The sequence below is a fragment of the Meriones unguiculatus genome (assembly GCF_030254825.1).
Source record: "Meriones unguiculatus strain TT.TT164.6M chromosome 13 unlocalized genomic scaffold, Bangor_MerUng_6.1 Chr13_unordered_Scaffold_47, whole genome shotgun sequence".
Lineage (NCBI taxonomy): Eukaryota > Metazoa > Chordata > Mammalia > Rodentia > Muridae > Meriones > Meriones unguiculatus.
The window spans coordinates 1478709-1504261 of NW_026843653.1; the positions used below are offsets into that span (position 1 = coordinate 1478709).

Sequence of the window (25553 nt, forward strand, 5' to 3'; positions counted from 1 at the left end):
GGGAATTTTACAGGGATTAGCTGGGTACTCTGAGGTTGAACCCAATTGTTTTTCTCAACATTGGGTTTCTTATCACCTGGTAAATACAGTCAATGGTGTTTGGGGGCCAATAGTTCCAACAATTTGTCACTGTGCAGTCTCTGCTACCCCGCTGATCAGACACAGTGTGGGATCAGGTCTGCCATCTGGGATCTGTTTTTTAATTTTTACTGAATATGAGTATTTTGATTGTATGCATGAATATGAACCTCTTGCGTGCCTGATCATCACAGTAGTCCAAAGATGTGTTCATAATTCATGAACTTATAGCAACTGATAGTAGCGGGTCCCAGTTAAACACTGACAATTGAGCCCAATTATTTGAAAGAGCAGCAAGAGCTCCTCAATGCTGAACCATCTCTCCTGTCTTATGTTGCTTATTTAAGATCATCATTTATATTGTTAATATTTTCATCTTTCTATTTTTAGCTGTTTAAACATGCATTCCCTTTTAGTAAGATCTTATTAAAGTTACAGTTTAAGCTAGGGCAGTGCAGATTTCTGGAAAATGAATACACAACTGGAGTGAGTGTATAATTCCTTGTAGAAGCTTCAGTAAAGACCTCTCAGTTATTTCAATCGTTTGTATTTGTTTGATTGACTTTTAGGGGAGGCTCTGTCTTACTATATAGGTCTGGCTGTCCTAGAACTCTTTGTATAGATCATGCTAGCATCCAATTCAATAAGATACACCTGCCTCTGCCTCCTGAGTGATGAAATTAAAGGCACAACAGAATACACACAGCTTGTCGATCATTTTTTGTTGTTAGTAATTGTTCATAAATTTCTCTGATGTGTACTTAGTACTGTCCATCTCTTAATTTCTCTGTGTGTCTCTGTCTCTCTCTTTCATTTCGCTCTCTCCTCTCTGTTGGTCTTTGTCCACATGAATTACCATGACTATTCCAAAGCTATATCCTATTCAAAAAAGTTCAGATATGATTCAGATATGACACAGTTAAACTTCATTATTCAGTTTTCTTCTAAAATGACTTAGTGATAACATTAACACTTATTTTTAATAGAAAAGTTATAATCTTTATTTTAAACTATAGACTATACATGATGTAGAAAGGAAAGTGTACAAAACAATGATCAAAGAATAATCATGTGTTGTATGCCTTTTCTTTTGTCTGGTTACTCAGAAATATGATGTTATCCGCTATGATTATTGTTGCTTGCCACTCACATCATTTTTATCCATCTATTGACTGTAGTCCACTTTCCCTTCCACAAATATATGAGCCCCCCTTTTCATATACTTATATGGCACATCTCTAAGCCCTGGTGAAAACATGATATTCAGTACCATGTTGTCTTTTGACTGATGTCACCCATCTGTTCACTGTCCCCTGATATCCACATCTCATTTGTTGCTAGATAAAATATGATGACTGTGTCTTTTCCTTCCACCTGTCTCATGACAGGCTCCTGACCTACTTGCCCAAGTAACTGAAGATGATTCATAGATCACTCAAGAACCCAACTAATGGCTACGTCATACACATGTCTTACAAACTAATACAACACCTTTAACATAGGTTTTCAAAGCAAGCCTTTTGTTTCCTTTACAATCTAACCTTTAGGCTTTTTCTTCTCCCATCCTTCACCTGATTCACAGCACCCAACTCTCTAACACTAGCACTTCTGTGTCAGAAAATAAACAGAAGAAGCCCTAGAATTATATGATTATATTGCCAATGAAGTATAAATTTATATTGTTGCCACTCTTTCTTTTGTACAAATGTATGGCAAATTTTAGAATTCAGTGACCTTCGATGATGTGCATGTGAAATTTAGCCAAGAAGAGTGGGCTTTGCTGGAACCTTCCCAGAAGCAACTCTACAAAGATGTGATGCTAGAGACCTGTAAAAACCTCACTGCTATAGGTAAGACAGCATTTTTTTTCATATTTAAAATAAGGAGACAACTCTTACTTTGTTATTGATTCTCTTCTGTAATTCCAATTGAGACTGAGGAGGAATGAAGTGATTAAATCAAGCATGGTTCTAAGGGTCACAAGAAGATAGTGATTTGAGTTTTGCCTTAATAATAATATATTTCAAAATAATATATATTTTCTGGTACTATATTTTAGGCTACAATTGGGAACACCATAATATTGGAGAACATTTTCAAAGTTCTACAAGTAATAAAAGGTAACTTTATGTGCACAATGATACAGATATGAATCTTAAGAAATTTTAATGTGTCCTGGAAGTTTGTTTGTCTGTTTGTTGGCTGCTTTTTTTTCTGTTTTTGAAATAGTTTTTGTTTTCTGTGTAGCTGTGGCTTGGCTTAGACTTGCTTATTAGACCAGAATGACCTCAACATCACACAGATCTGCCTGCTTCTGCCTCCACAAGTGCTGGAATTAAAGGCATGTACCAGCACAGCTGGCTGTGTCCTAGAAGTTTTAAAGAAAAGCAACAGTGTACAAACAATACTGCTTTAAGTGTACTGATGATCATTAAAATCTAACAATTCCATGTACTTCAATGTCAGGTATCTGATTTGGGTTTGCAAGGCACTCCCCTAAGATAGAAGAAAACAAAATAATATTGTAATTGAAAATACCATTTGAACCATATGGACATTACAGCTACTGACTTGAACTGCCAATATGATTAGTCTCATTCTATCTAATCAGATATTGTAAGAGGTATACACATTGAATAAGTGATCAGTATGTGTCCAAAACCTTCTAATGAGCAAATATTTCATAGGACAACCAGTGTTACTCATATTCACGCAGTAACACTGTAAAGTTTAGTGAAAGGTGCAGCTTATGAGAATCAAGAATATTGTTGAGGAGAAACATTAATCACTATATGACATGTCTATGATGAACAAAAAACAAACTGTTAATTCAATGTGGGAATCTTTTATTATTCTTGTAAATTAAACTGGTATATCATATGTCAAAATGCTTTTGTGACACATGAGCATAGGGATATTGATAGAAGCAGTGTCCCTCTCTTTCTCCAAGAACAATTCTTTTTGTAGAAGTCCGCACTGTGAATAAATTTTCTGAATGTGATAAGTGGTTACTGTTAATTGATTTTGCAACTTAACTGAGAATTCATCAGCAAACTCATACTGCTGAAAATACCTACAAATACTAGGAATTTGGAACTTCTTCTGATTGTCCTTGCTCACTTTGTAAATGAAGTATCATTCATACAGTACAAAAATTTTTGAATGGGATTGCTGTGGTAAAACTCTGAATTCTAACAATACTATTCATATATAGGAGAAAACCTCTTATAGAAAAAATGATGCTACAAAAGTGAATCACATAACAAATGCTCTTACCATCACAGGGATTTTCAAAAATACCCATAATGAAGGCGAATACCATGAAAGTAAATAAAGTGATAAAACTTTAAAATTTGATTCTTCTTTACCATTACACCAAATTATGAAATTAATTCATATAGATAAATATATTTATTAGTGTAATGAAATGTAAATCTTTTACATGTGCCAATTAGCTTTGCAGGCATGAAAGCAGTCATAAAGGAGAGAATCCCTTTGAATGCACTCTATGTGGTAAAGCCTTCCCCTATACCACTGTCCTCATGTGGCATAAAAGAACACACACAGGAGAGAAGTCTTATAAATGTAATCAATGTGGTAAAGGCTTTGCAACAAACAGTCATCTCACGCGGCATAAAAGAACACATACTGGAGAGAAACTTTATGAATGTAACCAGTGTGGTAAAGCCTTTGCACAAAACAGTGATCTCAAACGGCATAAAAAAACACACACTGGAGAGAAACCTTATGCATGTAATGAGTGTGGTAAAGCCTTTGCACAAATCAGTACTCTCTTAAGCCATAAAAGAACACACACTGGAGAGAAACCTTATGAATGTAACCAGTGTGGTAAAGCATTTGCACAAAACAGTACTCTCTTAAGCCATAAAAGAACACACACTGGAGAGAAACCTTTTGAATGTAATGAGTGTGGTAAAGCCTTTGCAAAAAGCAGTATTCTCTTAAGCCATAAAAGAACACACACTGGAGAGAAACCTTATGAATGTAACCAGTGTGGTAAAGCCTTTGCAGAAAACAGTACTCTCTTAAGCCACAAAAGAACACACACTGGAGAGAAACATTATGAATGTACCCAGTGTGGTAAAGCCTTTGTACGAAACAGTGCTCTCATAAGCCATAAAGGAACACACACTGGAGAGAAGCCTTATGAATGTAACCAGTGTGGTAAAGCCTTTGCACAAAACAGTGCTCTCATACAGCATAAAAGAACACACACTGGAGAGAAACCTTATGAATGTAACCAGTGTGGTAAAGCCTTTGCACAAATCAGTACTCTCTTAAGCCATAAAAGAACACACACTGGAGAGAAACCTTATGAATGTAACCAGTGTGGTAAAGCCTTTGCACAAATCAGTACTCTCTTAAGCCATAAAAGAACACACACTGGAGAGAAACCTTATGAATGTAACCAGTGTGGAAAAGCCTTTGCAGAAAACAGCAATCTCATACGGCATAAAAGAACACATACTGGAAAGAAACCTTATAAATATACTCAACATGATAAAGCCCTTGCACAACAGAGTAGTCTCCGAAAACATGAAAAAACACACATTGGAGAGAGACCTTGTTAAGGTAATTAGTGTGATAAAGCCTTTCCATTTAACAGTCATCTCCTAAGACAACAACACATTCTGGAGGGAAACCATATGAATATAACTGTGTGGTAAAGCCTTTGCACATAATGTCTCCTAATACATAAAGGAACACATACTGGAAAGAAGCTGTCTGACTGTAACCAATGTGAAAAAACTTTTGGACTTCAGAATAATCTCCATACTCATGAAAGAAATCCTAATGGACAGAAAGCCTGTGAGTGCTTTTAACATGGTGAAACCATTCCACATTTGTATAATCTTCATCATCATGAAAGGATTCATAATGGAGGAAAACTTATGAATGTGTTAAAATGGTGAGGCTTTTCACAAATCTAGAGCCATCATCATCATAAAAGTATCCTTACTAGAGAGGAATTCTGTGACTATAAGCAATATGGAAAGGCCTTTGTGTTCTTTGGTCTACTGAGATCCAGCAGAACTGAAAAACCAGCTCAATGGAACTGACCTCCCTTTTCTGAAGGGGAAAGGGAATAGGGGCAATAGGAATAGAGGGTAGTACTGGGGGAGGGAAGAGTGGGGGACTATGATTGGAATTTAAAGTAAATAAACTTATTTTTAAAAAAAATACAATGAATGGTGAATATCAATTACATGCAACAGTATTATATAATAAGGTGTTTATGGAAGACTTATTGATAATCTTGATTCTCACCATTTACTGTTTTCAGTTGCCTCACTTTACACAAGAAACTTTGAGTCCAGTGGATGAATATGTAGGGAATGGTGAACTAACACCAGCCAGGAAGTTCTCTGAGAGTATCACAACAGTGGTAGCCTGTAGAAGTTTCTTTGCGTGCACATACCTATGGTTCCAGGGGTTCTATTGAAAACCATCACAACCCAGACTGAATTTTGAGATGTGAGGGAGGAGGCTTTCTCTTCCATGTATGACCCTGCTGCTGGCCTAGTTGTAAAACCATGGCAAGGGTGTGTTTTCTCTGCCTGACTTCATCTGGAGAGTGCCTTTAGACATAGATGCCACCAACCAAAATTGATACATGGCCTTTGACACAGATCCCTGATAACTCCCCTCCCTTCAAATATAGGTTAATTAGGTTCCATGTTCTTTTTCACATGATAGGAATGTGCTGTTTAATGCAAATCAAGCATCCTTGAAGTGCCCTGTTTTAAAAAATTATCTACACTTATTTTAGAGCATCCCAGTCACTCCCCAAGGGGTACATACCCTCTGTTTTCTAGAATTAAAGTTGAACTTACTTTCTAAAGTTGAACTTACTTTCCCCGAGTATTCTGATCTTTGTTATGCTTTGGTGGCTTCCAAGCTTTATACCTCATCTTCTGGGCCTCCTTCCTTCCTGGGCTGGTGGGAAACAGCCTCCAGGCAGCAAGAGAACCACGTTCTCTGAAATGCTTGTGAAAAAAAATGTTTCACACTTCATAGCATTTCAAATTTCACATGTTTCTTGATGTGAGATGGTAAATCAAACAGTGTCTTGGGGGTGGAACTCTCTAAAATGAGTTATACCTATTGTTTAGTTCACAGTAAGCTTGCAGGCAAGGTTCATGGTATGAAATCTTCTGATGTGAGCACAGTGGCCTATGCAGAAGTAATAAGAGCAGAAATTTTATTTCCCTGATTTTAATAGCTGAGTAGTGTTCTGATAATGTGTGGATGGATGGGAGAGGAGGGGAACTCCCCCTATGAGAGGATTAGGGGAAAGGGTTTGGGGGAAAGAGGGAAGAAGTGTGGGACCAGTAGGAGTTGAGGGAGTGACCTTTAAAAGGGGTATACAACGAATAAATTGTGAAAAAATAAAAATGATTAATAACATACAAATTAATTAGAAAAGCAAAACGACAGCAAAAATTTGAGTCCAGTCTGGGTACCCACCCTCCCTCAAAGAAAAGAAAGAAGATATAAAGAAAGCAAAGAAAAATAGAATCTTTGTCTTTGCCACCTTTCTTCCTTGTGAGCTCATTTTTTAATCATTACCTAGTGGAGACCAAACTGCTCAGTCTGAAGTTTATATTTCCATAGATGTAGGTTTCATACCTGGAACAAAAGGCAGAGGTTCATATTTAACATATCAATACAGAATTAGCTGCCAATTTTTTCCCAGCAATCCCTCAGTTCTTCCATGTTTTACGGTCCTCAAGGCTGGCATAGCCCACCCAATACCCTGAATTCATACCTCCCTGCAAGTTCACACCTCCTACCATGCTCACACCTCCCTGGACGCTCTCATCTACCACACTCACACCTCCCTGCACGTTCATACCTTCTTGCATGTTCACCCTTCCCTACAGGTTCAAATCTCCCTGCAAGTTCACACCTCCTACTACACTCACACCTCCATTCATGCTCACACCTCCTACAAGGCTCACACCTTCTTGCCCGCTCACATCTCCTTGCACGGTCACACCTCCCTACATGTTCACACATCCCCACACGCTCACACATCCCCACATGCTCACATCTCCCTGCAAGTTCATACCTCCTACCATGCTCACATCTCCCTGCATGCTCACACCTCCCTGTATGCTCACACCTCCATGCACACTCATGCCTCCCTGCACAGTCACACCTATCTGCACATTCACACCTACCTGCACATTTACACCTCCCTACATGTTCAAAACTCCTTGCAGGCTCACACCTCCCTGCATGTTCACACCTCTCTCACACCTCCATGCAAGTTTACACCTTCTAGCATGCTCACACCTCCCTTGATGCTCACACCTACAAGGCTCACATCCCCCTGCATGCTCAAACCTCCCTGCATGCTCACATATCCCTGCACGTTCACACCTTCTACCATGCTCACAGCTCCCTGCAGGCTCACACCTCCCTGCATGCTAACACCTTTGTGCACATTCACACCTCTGTGCAGGTTTGCACCTCTCTACATGTTCACACCTCCCTGCAGGCTCACATGTCCCTACATGTTCATACCTCCCTACAAGCTCACACCTCTCTTCAAGTTTACAGCTTCTACCATGCTCACACCTCCCTGCACACTCTCTCCTACAAGGCTCACACCTCCCTGGATGCTCACACCTACCATGCTCACATCTCCCTGCATGCTCACAGCTCCCTGCACATTCACACATCCTTGCACATTCACACTTCCCTGTATGCTCACACCTCCCTGCAAGTTCATACCTTCTACCATGCTGACACCTCCCTGCATGCACACACCTACCTGCACATTCACAGCTCTGTGCACATTCATACCTCTCTACATGTTCACATCTCCCTGCATGCTCACACATCCCTGCATGTTCACTCCTCCCTATAAGCTCACACCTCCCTGCAAGTTCACACCTCCTACCATGCTCACACCTCACTGCATGCCCACTCCTCTTACAAGGCTCACACCTCTCTGGATGCTCACAAATATCATGCTCACAGCTCCCTGCACACGTACACCTCCTTCCATATTCACACCTTCCTACATGTTCACACCTCCCTAAAACTTCACACCTTCTTCCCCTCACACCTCCCTTCAAGTTCACACCTCCTACCATGCTCTCACCTCCCTGCACGCTCACAACTCCCTTAACATTCACACCTCCTTGCACCTTCACACCTCCCTGCATGCACACACCTCCCTGCACATTCACAGCTCCATGCATGTTCACAGCTATCTATATGTTCACACCTCCCTGCACGTTCACACATCCCTGCATGCTCACACCTCCCTACAAGCTCACACCTCCCTGCAAGTTCACTCCTCCTACCATGCTCACACCTCAGTGCACACTCACTCCTCCTACAAGGCTCACACCTCCCTGGACGCTCACACCTACCACACTCACGGCTCCCTGCATGCACACACCTCCTTGCACACTCACACTTCCTGTATGCTCACACTTTCTGCATGCTCACACTTCCTGCATGCTCACACCTCCGTGCATTTTCACACCTCCTTGAATGTTCACCCATCCCTACATGTTCACACCTCCCTGCAGGTTCACACTTCATGCCATGCTCACAACTCCCTTCAAGTTCACACATCCTACCATGCTCATACCACCCTGCATTCTCACACCTCCTATGAGGCTCACACCTACTTGCCTGCTCACACCTCCCTGCATGCTCACACCTCCCTGGATGCTCACACCTCCCTGCACATTCATACCTCTTTGCATTTTCACACCTCATGCCATGCTCACACCTCCCTGCATGCTCACACCTCCCTGGACCCTCATACCTCCTACCATGCTCACACCTCCTTCCACACTCTCACCTCCCTGCACGCTCACACCTCCCTGCACATTCACACCTCCTAAAACTATCACAACTTTTACAATGTTCACAACTCTTACCAGGCTCACACCTCCCTGCACTTTCACACCTCCCAGTAGGCTTTCACCTTCCTGCTTACACCTCCCTGCTGGTTCACACTTCCCTGGACCCTCATACCTCCTACCATGCTCACACCTCCTTGCATGCTCTCACCTCCCTGCATGCTCACTCTTCCCTGCACATTCACACCTCCTTGCATGTTTACATCTCCCTACATGTTCACACCTCCCTGCAAGTTCATACCTCATACCATGCTCACACCTCTCTGGAAGTTCACACCTTCTACCATACTCACACCTCCCTGCATGATCACACTTCATTGCACATTCACACCTGTCTACATGTTCACATCTCCTTGCATGTTCAACCATCCCTACATGTTCAAAACTCCCTGCAAGTTCACACCTCCTACCATGCTCACACCTCACTGCGCATTCACACCTCCCTGCATGCTCCCACCTACGTGCATGCTCACACCTCCCTTCATGCTCACAACTCCCTGCATGCTTATACCTCCCTGAATGCTCACACCTCACTGCATGCTCTCACCTCCTTGCATGCTTACACCTCCATTTTGGATCTCCCCTGTTGACAACTTTTGACTCGAAGTGCATGTTGTCAGACCAAAAAAATAAAAAATCTTCTCAGATGATAGAATATGGTTGTTTTCCAGTTCCACCTCCTTGTGATTCTTTCAAACCTGTGACCACAAGTCAGTTTCTGTGTCTAATGTAGAGGGGATGTTCTCGGAAGTAGAAAACAGGTGGATCCTGTCTCTTAGACAGTCTGGTAGTTCGTGTGTTTTTTATTGAGAATTTTAGACCACTTATTGAATTATTGTCGAAAGATGTATGCCAATTCCTGTCATGTTCATGACCTCATGCTGTTTTCTTGGGCTTATTCAACCACCTAACATCGCAGGGGAACGTCTTAAGCACCTTATGATGTCTCGGATGTGTTAATTCTTCTCCTTAGGTGGAGGCATTCCTCCTCATTTTCTCTACAGACCCGTCTATGGACACATCAAGTCTTTTCATATGTGTTTATCCTAAAAGAGTATCCCTCTCTCGGTTTTAATACATACCATTGCAGATGATAACCTCTTTGCTAACAATGACGGTGTCCAAGGAGTCAGGCTCTGTGTTTTGATTTCTTTCTGAGTTTAAAGTTGATGTATTATTCTAGCAGGCTCGCCACCTTTGTAAGCTCGTTTATCTTTCTCCATTCAAGGTTTAATAACATTTTTAATTTTGTGTTTCTAATGCTTTAACTAAAATACATTGTTAAAATTCACATAACAATCTCTCTTTCTCTCTCTCCGTCTGTTTCGGGAGGATTCCAGGGTTCATGATAATATTAGGGACAGGACTTTAGCTCTTGACCACCAACAACTGGTCAGGAAGTATCACCAGGAAAAAAAAAAGAAATGGCGGAGGGAGCCTAGGATTCTCCTCTAGGAATAAGTAAAAATCAGCTGCTGGCCCAAACCGGAAAGCTTTGTAAAGAGGTTTGATCTGAAATTAGCTCCTGTGAAGGAGAGGACTTCTGCAGGAGCCATGTTGGTGAGGAGACCAGGCCCCCTGTGGGAGGAGCCATCACCTGGGCTGGTGAGGAGATCCCGCCCCCTGTGGGAGGAGCCATCTTCTGGGCTTGTGGTGAGACCATGGCCCCTGTGGACGGAGCCAGCCCTGGGCGGCTGGTCCACTGCCTCTGCATCAGCTCCCGCCTCCCTCCCGGTTCGAGTTCGAGTCCCAGCCCTCACGGGACAGCTCACTTCCATCACCCGCTGGGGTTTGGTCATCTGATTATCGTCATCTGATTATCATCATCTGATTATTATTATCTGATTATTATTATATTATCATCTGAACATTATTATCTGATATTATTATTATCTCTTCATTACTATAATCTAATCATTATTATTTGATATTATCAACTGATTACCATTATGATTATCCGTTTATTATTATTTGTAAATTATGATATGGTTATTATCTGATTATGATTATTATCTGATATTATTATCATTATCTGTTTATTATTATTATCTGTTTATTATTATTATCTGTTTATTATTATGTGATTGTTATTATCTGGCTAGTATTATCTGATTATTATTATGTGATTATTATTATCTGATCATTATTATCTGTTCATTATTATTATCTGATTATGATTATGTGTTTATTATTATTTTCTTATTATTATTATCTGATATTATTATCATCTGATTATTATTATTATCATCTGATCCTTATTATCTGTTTATTATTACCTGTTTATTACCATCTGATTATTATCATCTGGTTCATATCGGTTTATTATTATCTGTTTATTATCATCTGATTATTATTACCTGATTTTTATCATTTATTGGTAATTTTGTCTGTTTACTATTATTATTTTATTATTGTCACTTTCTTGTGTGTGTGAGAAGTGCGAGGGGCCCTTTCCCAGCTTTCCTCAGAGCCGCCTTCTGCCACCATCACTGTCACTGTCACAATCACCATCGCCCTCCATCCTTGGATGTGGAGTGGACACAGGGGTCCTGTCCCCTCTGCACAGCACTCTGGTATCTCTCTGTCTCTGTCTTTCTGTCTCTCTGCCTCTCTGTGTCTCTCTGTCTCTGTGTCTGTCTCTGTTTCTGTGTCTGTCTCTGTCTTTCTCTGTCTCTTTCTCTCTGTGTCTCTGTTGGTCTGTGTTTCTGTCTCTGACTCTCTGACTCTCTGTCTCTGTCTCTGACTCTGTCTCTGTCTTTCTCTGCCTCTATCTGTCTCTGTCTGTCTCTGTCTCTCTGTCTCTGTTTATCTCTCTGTGTCTGTCTCTGTCTCTGTCTCTCTATGTCTCTCTGTCTTTCTGTTTCTCTCTGTGTCTCTCTGTCTGTGCATCTCTGTCTCTGTCTCTCTGTATCTGTCTCTCTCTCTGTATCTGTCTCTGTGTCTCTGTCTCTCTGTCTCCATCTCTGTCTCTGTGTATGTCTGTTTCTCTCTGTCTCTGTCCCTGTCTCTGCCTCTGTCTGTCTCTGTCTCTCTGTCTTTCTGTATCTCTGTCTCTGTGTGTGTCTCTGTCTCTCTGTCTGTCTCTCTGTTTCTCTGTCTCTCTCTGTCCCTGTCTCTCTGTCTCCCTCTGTATCTCTATCTCTGTATCTATGTCTCTGTGTCTCTGGCTCTCTGTGTCTCTGTCTCTGTGTCTCTGAGTCTCTGTCTCTCTGTGTCTGTCTCTTTTTTTTCTCTGTCTCTCCTCGTCTGTGAACCCTGAGTATTCAAGCTCATTTAAATATATTTGAATGTGTTTGACTTTATTTTAATACACGGGTATTTGAATAAATTTGAATATATTTAAATACATTACGCGATGCACTGGAATGTGCTGTGGAGCTCAAAGGACGCCCTTCCAGGCCAGTCCCTTCCAGCTCCTCAGAGGTCACCTCTTGGAGGTTGGTCTGATGGTAAGCGTTCGGCCCTCTGGGTAACCTGCCTGAGGGGTCACATGGGGGTCCTTGTCCTGCGACCTGGGTCACGTGAAGCTTCCAGGAGGATGGCAAAGATGTTATTAGTACGTTATAATGATAATGATGTGTTATCAGCTCCTTCTCTCTGGGTTCCCTTCTCACAGGCAATGGACTTAACCCTCTGTGCAAATCCTTCAGTCCTCTGTGCCCTCATTCATTCATTCACTCATTCATTCATTAATTCATTCTCCTCCTCCTTCTCTTCCTCCTACTTCTCCTTCTCCTTCTCCTCTTACTTCCTCCTCTTTTTCCTCCTCCTTCTCCTTCTCCTCCTCCTCCTCCTTCTCCTCCTTCCTCTTCTCCTCCTTCTCCTTCCTCCTCTTTTTCCTCCTCCTTCTCCTTCTCCTCCTCCTCCTTTTTCTCCTCCCTCCTCCTTCTTTTTCTCCTCCTCCTTCTTCTCCTCCTTCTCCTCTAACTTCCTCCTCTTTTGCCTCCTCCCTCTCCTTCTCCTCCTCCTTCTCTTTCTCCTCTTCCTCCTCTGCCTCCAGAATCCAGGAAGCATCTTAAAGTCTTGGGGAGACAATTGAAAGGTCTGATACCCCGTCCTCTCCTCCACCCCCGGAGTGTGTCTAACTGTGACCTTCTCCTCACTTACCCCCGCACAGCATTCTTCTCTCACAAGGCGGAGCACAAGAGCAAGACCCACAACGTCAGGAGCTACCAGAGGACAAGGACGCTGCCAAGTGAGTCCAAACCCGGTGGGGGCTGCTGGCTGGGGAAGGGAGGAGAGGGGAGGGGAGGGTACGGTTGTGAGTAGGTTTCTGCAGCGTTCTGGAGCTCAGGGAGGTGTGAGTTCGAGGCCATCCTGGTCCACAGAGCAAGTCCGGGACTTGGCTGGAGCAACAAAGAGAGACCCTGTCTCAAAATAATTCACAAGCAATTGGGGCAGCCTGGAATTCTTTATTTCTCTCTTTCTCTCCTTCCTTCCCTCCCTCCATCCTTCCTTCCTTCCTTCCTTCCTTCCTTCCTCCCTCCCTCCTTCACTCCCTCCTTCTTTCCTTCCCATCCCTTTCTCTTCCTCCTTCATTCTCTCCCTCATTTCCTCCTTTATTTCTCTCTTTCTCTCCTTCCTTCCCTCCCTCCTTCCTTCCTTCCTTCCTTCCTTCCTTCCTCCCTCCCTCCCTCCTTCACTCCGTCCTTCCTTCCCTCCATCCTTCCTTCCTCCTTGCATGTCCTGAACTGGCTTTGCAAACCCAGATGACCTGGAACTCACACAGACCCCACATACCTCTCCTTGCCCCACTGATGGTCACAGGTGTATAACACCACACCTGGCTTTTTGTTATTATCTATAAAAACAGTTTATAATCTCTGTCTACCTTTCTGAGACCAGGCCTGTTTTTCACTGGGAGAGTTGGCTCATTAAAGAAAGTGTGGCAGGGATCCCAGAATTTCTTTTTCAGGGAGCAAGGACTTGCTGGGCCCTGGCTGAGCAGAATTTAAACTGGGCACATTTAAACTGGGATTATGTAAATTTAAGCTGTGGCTGTGGGGCCAATAAAATAGCTTTACTTACTAATCTTTTTTTTCCCTCTCCTAAGAACTGTAAATCCCATCTGTTTATTTTTACACATATGACTGTTTTGCCTACGTGAATAGGTGTACCTGTGTACCAGGTGGATGCCTGTTGCCTTAAGAGACCAGAAGAGGGAGCTGAGTCCCCTGGAACTGGAGTTACAGATGGGGTGAGCTATCAGGTGGGAAACACACCTGGTCCTTTGCAAGAACAAGTGCTTTTAACCCCGAGCCTTCTCTGTAGCCCCAGAACTATGAAAGGCATCCATGATCTCATCCTCAGTGTTGTGGCTTATTGGTAGAAATCCTCTCACAATATTGACTGTAAGTCAAGAAGGCAGTCACCGACATTTCTGGGTTCCCATGAAAACTCTGCAACTACCTTGACCTTGCCCACGGTGCTATAGGGGTCAGTCAGGAAAGTGGCTAAGACACTGCAGAACACCAACACACTGGGTGTCAGGATCCTGGCTTCTGTAGATCAGCCAGGAAAGCTCTAGCCAGAAAAATCACAGTGGACACTCATCAGTGAAAGGACAACTGAGTATCCCAGAACACAGTAGAAAGCAGGAGTTGTGTCCTTGTTGAACATGACAATAACCATGGCCCGGGGGCATAGATTCGGGTCACTCCAAATTCCACGTTCCCATGTGGAGGCAATCCCATTAAATATATATACTATCAGAACAGCCATAAATGCTCTTCAGTGAGACCTTAGAAAAGTGGGTTATGGCAAAAGAGGAAACTCAGCTATGGGCCTCCAATACCATAAGGTGAAATTCTTAACAACCGGCCTGGAAGAAGCTTGTGTTCTATTTAGCATGACCCTACAGGTATTCATCAGTCCTAAGACACTAGGTCCAACCAAGAGGCTGGCAAGGAATGGCAAATAGGGGCTAAAGATGGCCCAAGACAAATTGTTATCAGGCTCTGGACACATCAACATCTCCACATCACTCCAGTTCTGAGTGGTCAGTCAGACTCTGTAGACACAGCACCTCTGTGGGCATTCTCATTCCCATGATGAGGTGGGCGGTCAGGTTCAGGGTGTGCAACTCTTTTAACATGGGAGAGAAATTCCCAGCAAACTGCACAGACAACAAGTCGAATCCAAGAGCAAATGAGAAGGATGATAGGCTATTGATACCAGCAACTGCCTCAGTGTTCCTGAATTATAGCATTATCTACACACACACACACATAGCAGTATTCTTTCTCTGTCTGTCTATTTCTATCTCTCTGTCTCCCTTTCTTTCTCTCTCTCAAATATATACACCCTAAATGAATCATGAACAGAGCCTCAGAGTGGCTTGCTGGGTGACGCAGATGACTGTGGTGTGGTGGCCAATGTAGAATAAATAGTAGAGGAAGCAGTAGTAGCAGATAATCAAGGGATGGCTTAGAATTCTGGGATTGCCCTTGGCCAGGAAAGGCTTAGTACTTCAAAAATTGATTTAAACCACAGCGGTGATAGCAAAGAAGCACAGACATGCACCAAACCCTAGACCAGAAAACCCTAAATGGCAGGCCAGATCATTAGTTTGGGGAGGTGGATTTATGTCACAAGCACACACTTTCATATTTCATAAAGAGGAAATTGTCAGGCTCCAATCTTCCAGAAATCAATAAAATGGTTGAAGTGCCTAATGTTATTAATAAAAGGAGCAAAGAAAAAACATGAGGGAAACACGGGTACAGAGATACAGATATTCGCTTACACAGAAATAACATGAAAGCATAAAACCAGAAGCCACAGGCATACAAAAGAAGTGAATAAATATTGTAGCTTTGACAACCCACAAATATGCCCTTGAATATTTCTGTTGCCATCTGTTGCCGCTCATGGGGCTAACCGATTAGTCTGTTTTTTTGGCCCTTTGGAGAAAACTATCTTTAAAATTTATTATTATTATTTAAAGAGATAGTGAGTGTTCTTTTTTGGAGAAAGGGGATCTTTTTTTTGAAAATATATTATTTGTAGAGTATTCTGCCTGCATACCAGAAAAAAGGTGCCAGATCTCGCTATAGATGGTTGTGAGCAACCACGTGGGTGCTGGAAATAGAACTCAGGACGTTTGGAAGAGAAGCCTGTGCTCTTAAGCTCTTTGACATCTCTCCAGCCCCCTCATTTATTATTATATCATTATTTAATATTTATTGATTCATTTTACATCCCTGTCGTAGACCCTTCCCTTCCCTCCTCTTGGTTCTACTCTCCCTGTTTCCCCTATCACTCCTCACCTGGCTCCTCAGAGAAGGGGATCATCCCCTCCCCTGTGTCCACCCACCCATGCCATTATATCAAGACACATCAGGACTCAGTGAATCCTCTTGCCCTGTGGTGTGGCAAGGTAGCCCCAACAGGGGAATGTGATAGAAAAGCTAGCTTGTGGGTCAGGGTGCATTCATATGTGTGTTGGTCCTGCTGTGTTTACAAGGCCTTGTTACCCTCCTGTCCTTCATCCTCTTTGGTGTTTACACTCTGCACAGAGTTCCTTGAGCCCTTAGGGGAGGAAATTGCTGGAGACATCTCATTTAGAGTGGAATGGTCCAAGGCCTCTCACTGTCTGAGAATCAACTGGATGTGGGTCTCTGTATTTGTTCCTATCTGCTGCAGGAAGAAGTATTCTATGATGGCTGAGTAAGGCATCGATCTGTGATTATGGCTGTGCTCCTTTAGCACAACTATAGCATTTACATTTCTCTGATGTCCCTGGCCTGTGTAGATGCAGGCTCCTGGCCACCCAAGCCATGTTGGATCAAGGTTCCTTTTCATGGAGTGGGCCTCCTGAAACTCAACCAAATATTAATTGGTCACTTCCATGAAATTTGTTCCACAAGCACACCAGCAAATCTTGTAGGCAAGTTACCATTGGAGAGTGAAAGGTGTATGGCTGGATTGGTGTGTACATTCCTCTTTAGGTGGACTATGGTGAATGTTAAGGGAAACACGAGCACCCACAAGCATGCATGCCATGTCTTCAATGTCTTATGTATTGTTGAAAAAGCAGGCACTTGAGAATAACTATAAAGTTATGCTCCAAGAATCTGACACTTGGTGGAAATTAAACTTTCAGGAGTTAGCATGGCTCCTCTTCATTTTCCTAGTTCCTCCTGTATCATGTTATTTTCAGGTATTTCAGACCAAACAAAAAAACATCTTTTCAGGCTGGAAATGGACTGTAGTTTTCAGGTTAGATGGCAGTAGCATAAAATTTGGTCAGTGGTGAACTATACTTATCTGTGTGCATTATTGAAAATATCTAGACTGCAACATGTTTATATTCATGAATGGACTTACATGTATTATAGGGATTTTATGTATATAATTCACAGTATGATTGCTTAAAACTCTTTCAAAAATTTACTATTATTTCACCCACTACCTTCTTTTATATTTATCCTCCTTCATAATTTGAGTACCTCCCTTGGTCTATCCCAATCGGATCAATTGTATCTGCCATTGTATTGCTTACCCACCATGCCTTCTTGTTTCTATAGTTATTCCATGATCAATACTCACAAATCAACATTTGGAGCTAGATGCCCCAGAGTAGAGAATGAAAGATATTTGTCTTCTGGATATGGGTTACCTAAATTATTTTTTTTTACTTACATCTATTTATATGTATGATATTTATCATGATAAACATTTATGAGTTTTCATTTCCTATCTATTGTGGACAGAATAGCAATGAAGGTGACTGAGCAAGTACTTGTAGAGTGGGATGTCAAGTCATTTTTACATATGTCAAAGAAAAGAGAGCAGAGTCAAGCAGCAGATTTATAATTTCTGTTTAGAAAATTCTCTACTTTGATTTCTGGAATGGCTCAACCTGTTTAAAAGACACACCACAGAGGGTTTGGGGATTTAGCTCAGTGGTAGAGCACTTGCCTAGCAAGCACAAGGCCCTGGGTTCAGTCTTCATCTCTGAAAAAAAAAAAGACACACCACGGACCGCTTTCCAGAAATTGTTTTTCATGCCTCATTTATAGAAAAATCTCAGATATCACCGAAAGCCCTGTATACTCCACAAAATAACAAAGAAAACAAGTATTTGTTCATGTACTATTTATCTCAATTACTATCATGTAATTAGATTTTGAATATGTATATTGTCCAAAAATTGATAAAAAAACATGCATAACTTACTAAAATGTGTTTTCAGCAGCAGCTTCTATTCTAAAATAGAATGTCTGTGATTGTTCTACAAAGTGAGGGGCTCTTATTTTGTTTAAATATACATTTAAGAAAAAAGTTACTTAAAACTTACTTTAAGTTACTTAAAAAAGTTACCTTAAGTTACTTAAAAAAGTTACTTTAAGTTACTTAAAAAAGTTACTTAAAAGTTACTTAAAATAATTTAATTTTAGTATACTAATAGGTTTTATTAGTAAAAAGAAAACTAATATATCAAAATGATCATTTTTTATTTTTAATACATCTCAAAGAGTTTTTATCAGGTCTTAAGAGAATAATGTAGCACTTAGGGAAGAAGATGCACCCTAGCAGCCCTGCACTAGAGGCCAATATGGAGAAGACCTCCACAGCCATGACAGCTTTGCCTTTGGTGCTCTGGTAGACAGGGATGAAGATGACCCAGACACTGAGGAAGACCAGCATGCTGAATGTCAGGAACTTGGCCTCATTAAATGTGTCAGGCAGGTTCCTTACCAGGAAAGCCACAGTGAAGCTGCCTAAGGCCAGGGTCCCTAAGTAAGCCAGCACACAGTAGAAAGCAGTAACTGAGCCCTTGTTGCATAAAATGATGACATGAGCATGTACAGAGTGTTCATCAGTGTCAATATAAGGAGGTGAGGTTCCCAGCCAGACTCCAGAGAGAATAAATTGGATCAGGACACAGATGGGGATGACAGCATTATAGACGCCTGAGACAAACAACCTTCTCATTGTTCTCCCTGGTTTCATGACCCTAAAGGCCAGAATTACAGTTATAGTTTTTGCCAAAATGGTGGAAATAGCCAAGGTGAACACAAGTGCAAATGTTATTTGTTGCAGTATGCAGGAGGTTGTGTTTGGGCGTCCAATGAAGAGAAAGGAGCAGAGGAAGCAGAAGAGGATGGAGATGAGCAGGGTGTAGCTGAGAGTCCTGTTATTGGCCTTAACAATGGCAGATTCTTGGTGTTTGAGAAAGATTCCCAAAACTGCAATTGTGTTGACAGATAAGCACATAGCTATGCATGCCAGCGCGATGCCCAGAGGATCCTCAAAGGAAAGAAATGTCACTGCCTTGGGCAGACAATAGTTTCTCTCTGGGTTTGGGTACTCTTGACTTGGGCAAGGGATGCACTCCTGCTGATCTGTATGGAGAAATTGGATCAACATTTCACCTTATATAAATATCTATTTGTTGCACATTTAATTCATTAAAGTGCTTTCCAGTGATGTGTGTGTTCTGGTATATTTTTCTTCCTGTTACTGCCAAGTACACGAACTCTTTATAATTCTCATTTCTACTGTTTATCTTCTTTAATTAAAAATAAGCTTTCTTCTCAGCAGCTTATCACTGTTTCTCAAGGGCAGTGAAATCTATTTTATTCATATTCAGATAAAGTAATACTGTCAAGTGAGCCTTCAAATCTGTTTTTACACTTTGAGATTCTAAGTATGTGTACAGTGTATTTTGGTGATATCAATGTATAAAAATACACTTCCTTGTTTCCATCATCATGGGTTCTTCTCATTTTTCTTTTTACTCACTGTTTCAGTGGATATTTGTTATCCCACTCCTATAATTTTTCTAAGGTAACATGGGAATAAGTTAGGTCTCACCTCCATGACCTATGGAACAGTTCTGATTTGGCGATAAATAAACATCAACAAACTCCAGCTATAATTTCAGACCAATCATTACCTATCTCAGCTGTGGAAGTTGAAAATAAATTTCTATAATCTTTGACCTCCTTTGACTCAGGACAGGACTCTTTGTCTTTCATTATTAATTCCAGAATAATCCTGGGAATTGTTCTAACTTTCACTCTTGTTCTTCCAGTAATATTCTGAAGACTGAAAAATGACCTGCATGTCATAAATACCATAAGTCTACAAAAATGTTAAATCAGAAAGGGGGAATGACACAGCCATATTCAATGAAATTGTTGAGAGTTATGAAGCCAGTACAGTTGCCTGGTGCTATTGCAGCAAAGATGAGCAGATTGTTACAATCATTGTTCTTCTATTTCTAACTTCTGTTTTTTTTTGTTTTTTTTTTTTTTTTAATTGTGTTTTGCATTACTGTGGAATTTCGGCACTATGATTCAATTTCTTTTTTTTTTTTTTCTACAGAAAAAATGTCTGAGTCTTTTTTTTTAATTAGGCATTTTAAATTAATTATAGTTTCTTCACATTGTATCTTAGCTGTAGCACCCTTGCTCATTCCCTCCACACCTTCCCATGCTCATCTCCTCTCATGCCCCTCTCCAAGTCTTCTGATAGGGAGGTCCTCCTCCTGTTCCCTCTGACCCTAGCCTATCAGTTCTCATCAGGACTGGCTGCATTTTAAGTGGACCAGGGACTGCCTCTGACATTAACTCAGTGGCTGGCTCTTTGATCACCTCCCCTTAACAGGGAGCAGCCTTAGTAGGCCATAGAGGGAGACAATGCAGCCAGCCGTGATGAGACCTGAGCCTTATGAAAATACTAAACTTTATCTATCCACTGTTTAAAAATCTTTGTGAGCTGGAGATTGTTAAGCAGAGTTAAGCAGAGAGAGAGTTGAGGCCATTATTTCAGGAGTTTTCTTGGGGTATATGAATTTCTAAACAGTATATTGGTGCAGGGTAAACAGAGGCAATGTGACTACCCTGAGAGGCCTGGAGATTCATGTATAGGTTTAAGATCTTTTATTATAGGCTTAGAGCTTCCTGAAAATGTAGTTTAAAGATAGAAGGTCACAGAGAGCACACTCCTGACCAAATAAAACTCAGTAAATAAGATAAATTGACTTAACTAAACTTTTTCTACTTTGTAGCATAGATGGTGATACATAGATAGAGTAAAGGGAGCTATTTATTTGTATTTGCTATGCATAAAGAGATCAGTTAAAGTGTTTTCTGTTTCTCTGGACTACACTCATACTGCAAACAATGGGAGCCTGAAAGCAGGCTTTCCCATATTAAATGTGTTTTCTTTGAAGGAGACATTCTTTAGATTGTTTAAAGTAGAGTTATAGGGCCAATAATGATAATCAAATATATTCCGTGTGTACTGCTTAAATTGTAACTGAGCTTTTATCCCTGGATAATTAAAAAACATCAAATACCCATTCTCTACCACTTGTATAATCATTAATATGTGTTTGTACTGTGAAACTTGTATAAACCAGAAGAGCCTTGTCAACAATAAGTCAGAGCCAAAGAAAGGTCTGAATAAGTCAGCTGCTAGATTCCTCTGACCACTTCAGCTGATGAATTCTCTCTCTCTCTCTCTCTCTCTCTCTCTCTCTCTCTCTCTCTCTCATTGCTGACTCCATATCTGCTCTCTGTAACACCCTGCAGACAAAGACCTCTCATTTCCATGCTCAGGATTGCCCCACAGAAAGGCTCCTAGCACAAGCTCACAGAGAATGAACTCCCAACAATAGAGCATGCATAGGGCAGATCTGGGCTCTCTACACATATACAACAGTTGTGCAGCTTGGTCTTTATGGGGACACCTAACAGCAAGACCAAAGCTGTCTTTGATTCTTTTGTCTCCTAATTGGACTGCCTTGTGTAGCCTCAATGACAGAAGTTGTGCCTAATCTTATTGCAACTTTATATGCCAAGGTTGGTTGATATCCATGGGAGACTTCTTTTTTTGAAAAGAAAGGGAGTAGAGGCACATTGGGTTGGGAGGTGAGGTGAAAGAGAGGGTCTGGGAGGAGAGGTGTGAGCAGATGCTACAATAGTACACACACAAATTAATTAATAATATAATAAAAAGAAATAACATTATAATAGAAATGAATGAAAGAGAAATAAAGAAAACAATACATAGAATTAACCAAAGGAAGAGCTGGCTCTTTCTGAAGATAAAGAAAATTGACAAACTCACATCTCAAATAAATTAAGAAAAAAATAGAATACTCAAATTAACAGAATAAGGAATTACAGAAAAACATTCCTACAGAAAGCAACAAAATTGAGAATATTCTAAGGAAATATTTTTAAAATACTATATTCCAGTAAGCTTAAAAAATGTACATGAGATGGATGTTTTAGCTTTGCCCAAGCAACCATTATTCAAAGATGAATTCAACAATAAGTCAACAACCTAAATGGACCTAAACATACCCATAAATAAATTCAAAAGGTCACAAAATGTTCCCACCACAACAGAAAGGAAGAATGAAAGATCAAAAAAAAAAGAGAGAAAGAAGATTCTAAGATGGTGGAGACCAGTGTGCACTGTATCTGAGGGACAGAGATTCAGAGACTCTGAGACCAGTGTATGGACAAGTGGCTAGATCCAGAGCATCAACTTTGTGGCTTCCTCTTATGGACAGGCCATCTAGGAAATGGAATCGATATGATCCAAGCCCTCTGTGGCCATCTCACTGATCCAGAAGTAGCAAATATTGGGCTACCTGCCCCTTCACATTCTCTAGTGAATTTGGATCTCCATATCCAGGGACTCTCTGCTCTAACAGCCAGAATTCAGAAACCTCTTGTTCTGTGTGGGTCAGCTTCAGGATTACTAGGAGAGCACCCCAGCCACTAAGCCACTGTTCTTCTGGTCTCCCTGTGGACACCAAGTGAACAATAGAATTACAGGGATCCCAGATCCAAATTACTCAGGGGAATCTGAATACAGGGAGCACAGTTCGGAGCAGGCCTGTAAGCTGCAGCCCAGCTTTATTCTGAGGAATCCCACAGATGCCACCTAGGGCACCTGCACCTGTACCATGATAATGATGAGTACCAGTACCTGCACGCCAAAATTCAGAGTTCCAGTGCATGCACACCCCTGTCCTTCATTTCACTTGTCCCTACATATTTATGTTTCCATACACTGCCCTGTGCCTTGTCCTTCAAGATGCTGGCATCTGAACTGCCAGCACCCATTCTTGAGTCACTCCATATTTGACATCTTCCTGAACACTACTCTAAACTCCAAAGACAGGAGGATCCAGTCTTTGGTGCAGGTTCCAGGAAGAAATAGGTAAGGCTACAGACAACAAGATGGCTAAAGGCCAGCCTAGAAACATAGTCAAGACAAACTGGGACATCCTGGCTACACCAGAACCCACTCCAAAGAGCAATGGATATTCTAATGCAGCTGAAACACAGGAAAAGGACATTACATCTATGTTTATGCACTTATTAGAGGCATATAAAGAGGAAAAAATAAATGTCTTGAAGAAATACAGAGAAATACAAGGCAAACAAAGAGAGGCCATCATAGACAAGAAACCACAATTAAACAGGTGAAGTAAATTATTAAAATTATTCAATTCTTGGAAATGGAATTTGAATCAATAAAGAAACACAGAGAAAGCCCTGGAGATGGACTATTTAGAGAAGAGATCCAGTACCAAAGATATAAGCATCACCCCCAAAATGTAAGAAATGGAGGAGAAAATCTCAGGCATTGAAGTTACAATTGAAGAAACTGATATACCTCCCAAAGAAAACAAAAAATTAGAAAAGTGCAAGGACTCCATGAAAAGGTGAAACCTAAGAATAATAGGAATAGACTAAATAGATGATTCCAGGCTCCAAAGTGCAGAATATATTTTTAATAAAATCATAGAAGAAAATTTCTCCACCCTTAGGAAAGAGATAACATTTAACATACAAGAGGCTTCCAGTAACCCAAATAGACTAGACCAGAAAAGAAAATCCTCTTGGCATATAATAATCAAAACAATAAATCTACACAATGAAGAAAAAATATCAAAAGAATCAAAGGAAAAAGATCAAGTGACATAGAAAGGCAGACCTATCAGAATAACACCAGACTTTCCAACAGTGGCTATGAAACCCAGAAGGGCCTGGGAGGATGTCATGTAGAGGCAAAGTGACCACAGATGCCAAAGCAGACTACTGTAGTAAGCAAAACTTACAATCACACAGATGGAGGAAACAAGATATTCCATGACAAAACTAAATTAAAACAATGTCTATGCACTATCCCTGACCTTGAGAAGCTACTAAAAGGAAAACTCCAACCCAATGAGAACAACTACACCCACAAAACACACGATATAGATAAGATCAGAACAAAAATCAAAAGAAAACAAGCACACAAACACACTATCCACGATAACACCACAATAAAAGGAACTGAAATTCAATGGTGACTAATATCTATCACCATCAATGGAATCAGCAATCTAATAAAAAAACATGTTAACAGAATAGTTATGGAAACCAGATTCGACATTCTGCTGCATACAATAAACACACTTCAGCCCCAAAGATAGACACTACCTTAGAGCGAAGTGGTAGAAAAAGGTTTTCCAATTAAATGGATCCAAGGAGCAAGTGGCAGTACCATCTTAAAAATAAAATAGTCTTCCAAACAAAATTAATCAAAAGAGAAGTGAAGGATATTTCGTCCTCATCATAGAAAAATCCACAATGAGGACAACAATATCTTGAACAACTATGCCCCAAATAGAAGGGCACCTGCATTTGTAAAAGAAGCATTATTAAAACTTCAATCACATATCAGTCCTAACACAGTAATAATGGTAAACTTCATCACCTCACTCTCACCAAGTGACAGATCATTGTCACAGAAGCTAAACAGTGAAATAGTGAAGCTTATATAGGTCATGAATCAAATACCTAATAGAAGTCCTAAAAAATGGTCACCCAGACACAAATATGTCTTCTTCTCTACAAATCAAGGAACTTTCTCCAAAATTGAACATATATTCAGGCAAAAAGCAAGTCTTAACACATACAATAAGACTGAAATAATCCCTTGGATCCAATTACACAACCATGTTCTAAATCTGGACCTCAACAATGACAGAAAGAGTAAAAGGCCTACACATACGCATGGAACCTGAACAATTCTACTCAATAACAGGTGTCATGGAAGAAATAAAAAAGTAATTAAAGATGTCCTAGAATTCAATAAAAATTAAGGCACAACATGCCCAAACTTATGGGACCCAATGAAAGCAGTGCTAAGAGGAAAATTCATAGCACTGCGTGCCTTCATATAGGAATTTGAGACATCTCATACAAGCAATCTAATAACACAACTGAAAAACCATAAATAATACAACAAGATGTAGACAGGGCCAAGAGGAGTAGAGGGCTGGAAATAATCAAATTCAGTGCTGAAATCAATATACTAGACATGAAATGATTCAAAGAATCATCGAAACCAAGAGCTGATTCTTTGAGAATATCAACCAGAGAGACAAACTCTTAGCCAAAGTAACTAAAAGGTAGAAAGACACTATCCAAATGAACAAAATAAAAAAGGAAAAGGGTGATAGAAGGACAGAAATCATGGAAATCGAAGGAATCATTAGGTCTTACTTCAAAAGTCTATACATTACAAAAACTTAATATCTAT

The 25553-nt window shown here is 40.7% G+C and overlaps 1 protein-coding gene and 1 long non-coding RNA gene across 2 annotated transcripts in view; both read left to right on the top strand.

Moving 5' to 3' along the window:
• The window catches only part of LOC132651335 (zinc finger protein 431-like), a gene marked incomplete at its 3' end in the record, with an annotated part of 64245 nt that extends 59665 nt beyond the window's left edge, over positions 1-4580 (top strand). The window contains exons 2-4 of the mRNA XM_060376556.1: positions 1808-1928; positions 2138-2197; positions 3625-4580. Coding sequence (XP_060232539.1) covers positions 1808-1928; positions 2138-2197; positions 3625-4580 — 1137 coding nt within the window. The remainder of the gene's footprint in view (positions 1-1807; positions 1929-2137; positions 2198-3624) is intronic.
• Positions 4581-14098: 9518 nt separating this feature from the next.
• Positions 14099-19421, top strand: LOC132651342 (uncharacterized). Its single transcript, XR_009589068.1, has 2 exons — positions 14099-14184; positions 19035-19421. It is a non-coding gene; the product is annotated as an uncharacterized LOC132651342 (long non-coding RNA).
• The last annotated feature ends 6132 nt before the right edge of the window (positions 19422-25553 follow it).